Source organism: Montipora capricornis, chromosome 2 (genome assembly GCF_036669925.1).
Source record: "Montipora capricornis isolate CH-2021 chromosome 2, ASM3666992v2, whole genome shotgun sequence".
NCBI classification, from domain to species: domain Eukaryota; kingdom Metazoa; phylum Cnidaria; class Anthozoa; order Scleractinia; family Acroporidae; genus Montipora; species Montipora capricornis.
The window spans coordinates 15,778,854-15,783,853 of NC_090884.1; the positions used below are offsets into that span (position 1 = coordinate 15,778,854).

General features: G+C 38.2%; 1 protein-coding gene across 1 annotated transcript in view; it reads right to left on the reverse strand.

The window, feature by feature from the left end:
• The window catches only part of LOC138038953 (uncharacterized), an 18,956-nt gene that overhangs the window by 12,894 nt on the left and 1,062 nt on the right, over positions 1-5,000 (reverse strand). Inside the window, exons 2-4 of the mRNA XM_068885062.1 lie at positions 3,788-4,236; positions 2,689-2,995; positions 363-494 (exon numbers count right to left, since the gene is read on the reverse strand). Of these exons, the coding sequence (XP_068741163.1) occupies positions 363-494; positions 2,689-2,995; positions 3,788-4,236 (888 nt within the window). The remainder of the gene's footprint in view (positions 1-362; positions 495-2,688; positions 2,996-3,787; positions 4,237-5,000) is intronic.

Below are 5,000 nucleotides of genomic sequence, written 5' to 3' on the forward strand. Positions count from 1 at the left end.
GTGGTGCAACCCACATTTTTTTCAGGAATATCTTGGATATTGGACATCCATGACATGGTTAACTGACACCTACCAAAATAAGGTAACCGCTGACCAGTATCATGTGACCATAATTATCACAGGCTAAAGTTTACAACTGAAAGCTGACCAGGTACTTGTTTTTGATTGGATCGCAGGCTCAAGCCAGGTTTTAAACTTTGCAAGAATAAATAACACAAGAGCCCCACTTTTAGGCTTGGCTAAAACAATACATGTACATGTATATTATACTGTAGTGCCAAGCAACAATGACCAGTTCTATCAGTGTGGTATTATTGAATAAATTTTGATACCATATTTAGTGAAAATGGCCCCTTTTTTACCATCAGGATCTCCAAGTCCCTCCACTAAAGACATGGCAAACTGATTTGCCTCTTCTTGGTATTTACTCTTTTCATCAGGGTCAGGTTCTGTGCGTTCCTTTCTGGGCTTCTTGGGTCGATCAAATGATAAACCTGAACAAAGAAAAAAAACATGTAGTTTAAGCTGATAAAAATGTAGCCACATGTCTGTTAAAAAGCAACAATAACTGTTAATTAACATTTATTGTTTTTTCTCTGTGGTTACTGCTTCTTGGTGTGTCTAGTAAAAAAGTGAAAATGCTATTTCTGGGAATAACCCTGCTCCAGGTCCTTGATGAGCTAAAACCTTACAAAAATGTAGGGTGTACAGTGTACATTGTCCATTGAAGTACTGGAAGTTGCCAAAATGCCAAAATGGGAAATCTTTGCTGATTTCATGTTGAACTTTGCCTTGTCAGGGAAGCAAAGCTGTCTAAAGTTGTAAGCAAAAATTAATATAAGCCCTGGGTTTATAGATGTACAACATCGTAACAGGTTTTTGGGTTATAAGTGGAATATAAAAAAAAAAAATTCAAAATGAGCCACAGCAGTGTTGATGGAAATAAGTTTTTAATTAACTTTCACCACTTTCAAGCCTTATTATAAATCGAATGCATTTCAATTTTATTAACAAAATCAAAACTTGACAATGTGAATGTAACTGGAATGCAACAAAACAGAAGCTCAGAGTTCATCCTCGCCGTCATTGTTAAAAAAATTTGATACCTAGTTCATGGAGGCGAGGCATCCTGCACTTAATAACATAGAGGGCAAAATTACTGAATGCTGATTGGTCAATGAAGCGGACATTTTTTTCTTAAATTTGCTTGTAAAGAGAGCAAAATTACTCGCTCACAATTGGTTCAGCACCAAAAATACTCCTTCCTGATTGCCTGAACACACCACTTCCACGTTCAGTTAATTTCTTCATTTTCAGCAAAAACAAATTCGTCTTCTTCAAAGTTAGTCTTTTAATATATTCTTGTTGCATTCGCTAAAGTGGCATAACGGATCAAGAACTAGATACTCTGGAAGGTAAAATTTTTGAATGATAAGAGGACAAACAAAACATTTTTCTCATGAAAAGCTTAAAACTAATGGATTGACTTCCATGGCGTCTGGCATAGCAGGATTGTGAGGTTGAAAAACAATGATGATTCAACGCGTCAAGGGCTTTCACGTTTTAACCAAGGCATCTTGCACCTCACCAAGAGGTCACAGAACATTTTGCCATTGATGGTACATGTAGGAACAAGTTAATCAAACTTGGTGGAAGAAGTTCTTTCCGTGGACAAACCGTTTGCTTTTTTTATAGACTGATGCATGCAAGTGCATTTTGAAGTGGTAGAAACCTCGAAAGCACAGATGAGTATTTTTTAATAACTTAAATCTTAACATTTGGTAAAATGGTTGTTGCTTTTGTTCTTGAGTAGATAATTATAAATAGGAATCATCTGTACTCGTTTTGGACGTAACTAGAAGTCTTTGATTTGTTTGTCTGTTTATTTGCTTTGCTTGTGAGCGAACGAGCGATCCGCTTGGCTGATTGTTTTGTAAGGTGCATCAACAATGCTAAGAAAATTTTGCCTGAGCTATGTTATGAACAAGTAATCGCTAGGGGTCCTCACAAAATTAAGGATTAATATCACTTGTGTTTTCTGAAGTTGCTGAAATTGCCCCTGTTGCTGTGCAACTCAGGCAAAATTATTTCAGCAACTTCTGAAAACACGCATGATGTTAATCTTTAATTTTACTCGGCCCCATTACTTACATGTATACTAATTCTCTGAGTTAATAATTGTTCCGCAATCTTTCCTAATTTAATTTGTGTTTGAAGTACAGTAGTACAGGGTTCTGCAAGAAGACAAGGAAATCTACATTGTAGAGGGAGGCCTAATATCCGGGCGGGCTTATAACCGGATAGATTTCCTTGTTTCCAAGTAGATGAGCCTATAACCAGGGGGGCTTACAGTACATGTATAAGCAAGAAGGGGGGGGGGGGGGGGGGCTTATAATCAGAATTGTATGGTATTTCTTTGGACAGGTGGAATACGCGAACACAACAATGCAATTAGCTGCATGCCGAACTCTAACAGAACACATGAAGGAAAAAATTAGAACCAATCTTTTAAATTAGTACTCTTCATAGTGTCATCATAATTTAACTGCTCACACCCTGTCAAAGACTTCCATAATTCTTATACACTGCAAAAGGAACAGGGTGCTAGGACAAAAAATCCTTGTTCCTTTCCCTCTTTTAAAAATACAATCACATGCACATGTAATAACACTGAGCAAAAACACAAACCACAAGCATTGCAGAGGGTGAGAGTCTTCCCGGTTGCTGGGTCAACCTTATGTCTAGGACTTGGATGGTGAGTTGACAGCTTAGGACGGTTACCACGGCGTGTTGGGTTTATAACATAAGGAGAACCACACAGGTCACACTTGAATGGTGTATTGGGATCACGGCGAGGTACTTTAAGGAGAGGATTAAGGCGTCGTCTTCTCTTCTTTTTGCTTTTCACGTCATCCTCCGGGGATTGAAATCGGGCTGGTTTTCTCTTTCTTTCTCGCTCACTAGCTCTCCTTTTATCCAAGTCTTCAGATGAACCCTTTGAGAGGAGAAAACAAGCCTAAAATATTATTTTGTTTTACAGGTATACAAGGAAATGACAAGCTTAAATGAATATTACATGTAGATAATCATTTATACCCAATTAAAACTGAAGAATTATTATGAATCTGTCACAAGATATTCTCCAAGTCCTCTGAATGAATCTTGTACAGCAGCAGCTCTCCAAGTTTTTACGCACATAATAAAATTATTTTTGTTTGAAAAATTTGCGCCAAAATAGGTGCCTGACAAGAAGTGGCAATCTTCCACAATTTTTTGCTATACAATGTGGTAAATTACTGTATAAGAGGGAAACAACTCAAACTAAAGAGGGCCTACATGTCAAAATAGCATACATTACTACTATTTGAATAACGATGTACTCCCTACATGTAGAATAAGGGAAATCGGCTTAAGAGCTCAGGGTTAATGTATCTGGTTTCCCTCATACATGTACATTGCTCTCTCCTTAGTTCCTTTACTTCATCTAGAAATAAAACACAATTCCCTGCTGTCAGATTAAAGACTCTTTTCATTGGTATATACATGTATTTGATACAAAGGGGTGCACATTGAAAGTGCTCATTGCCTGAACTGATGCAAGCGATAACTTTTTTTTTCTGTAAAGAAGAAGAAGATATAGAGAGGACTAAATTGATGCCCTCCCATTTCCCATTGTTAAAAAGTGCCAGCAAATCAGCTATGATGTTTGCAAGGGTCCTTGTGACCTTTATTATAAGGTTACTGACTATCTCCTTGTGCTATATTTCTGCTACATGCAAATTCATACCTCGCCATCTCCAATGTCAGACAAGTTTTCATGGGACAAACCAAATGGTGTGTCTTGCAATTCTTTGGACAGCGACAAATTACAACGTTCCTCACTGTTGCCATCCGTTACACTATGATCCCTGTCATTCCCAAATATGGCACTAAACACTGCATCATCAGCTGCAGAAACATGATCTAAAGTGCCAGAGGGATAAAGGTTATGGTTGCTGCTTGAGCGGAGATCAAGTGATTCGGGGTTCCCATCACTTCCTAACACTGAACTTTCCTTAGGTTGTTGATGGTCAGAAGCATTTAGAGGGTCAACTGTGGCAGAAGGGTTTCCTGACAGGAGTGTAGACACTGCAAGGCTTTCACAGGCAGTCCGCACTAATGTCTCCAATGCACTGGTGTTGGGTGTGCTTGATGTGTGAGATCCAGTCTCATTGTTATCTTCTGACACAGACACAACTACAAATGAATGTCCAAGATTCACAAATAAGCAATATTGGGAACAAAATGAATTGCTGTCTTAAGGACATTCGCGTCCATTGCTACTGCGCATTTTTTCGCACATGTCACGCACACGTCATGCATCACAGACCACAAAGGTAAACACGATGCTAAAGGCGCAAACATTTTCCACAAGAATGGAACCTGAAAGCGTGTGGCATCATGGGATAGTTGTGGACCCAGGTCTTCTTGGAAATGTCACACAATGACATGACTGTGCAAATATACCATCGCTTTGAGAACTTGCCCGCGATTTTACTCTCTTGAATGCTTGGTGACCCCTATTTTCCTTTCCGTAGATCACTTCCTTTTTTGATTTTGTCCATTTTAACAAAAAACAAAAAAAATCTGTGCGTGAGAAGTTACAAATATTTCGCCTTTTATACTCTCGTACAACCGAAGTTTTCTTTCTTAGACTAATATGTATCGTTTTTCAAGGTCTATTTCACCTCAGAAAAAGACATAACCTGCAAAAATTAATTTAGTTATATTAGTTATGTTGAATTGAGTATGTTTACCTGATCTAAATTTCACTAATGTAGCTTTTTTATTGCTGGCAGTTGTAGGCCAAGATTGTCTTAAAATAACGCAATCTTCTAAAAGTGCACTTCATGATCTCGAAAACGAGCACAGTGACCCCCCGTTTTTTTTTGCCTTTTTGGAAAAAGGAGATCATTACCTTTCTGCGTGGCAAGTTTAAAAAAAATCTGTACGTGGGAACA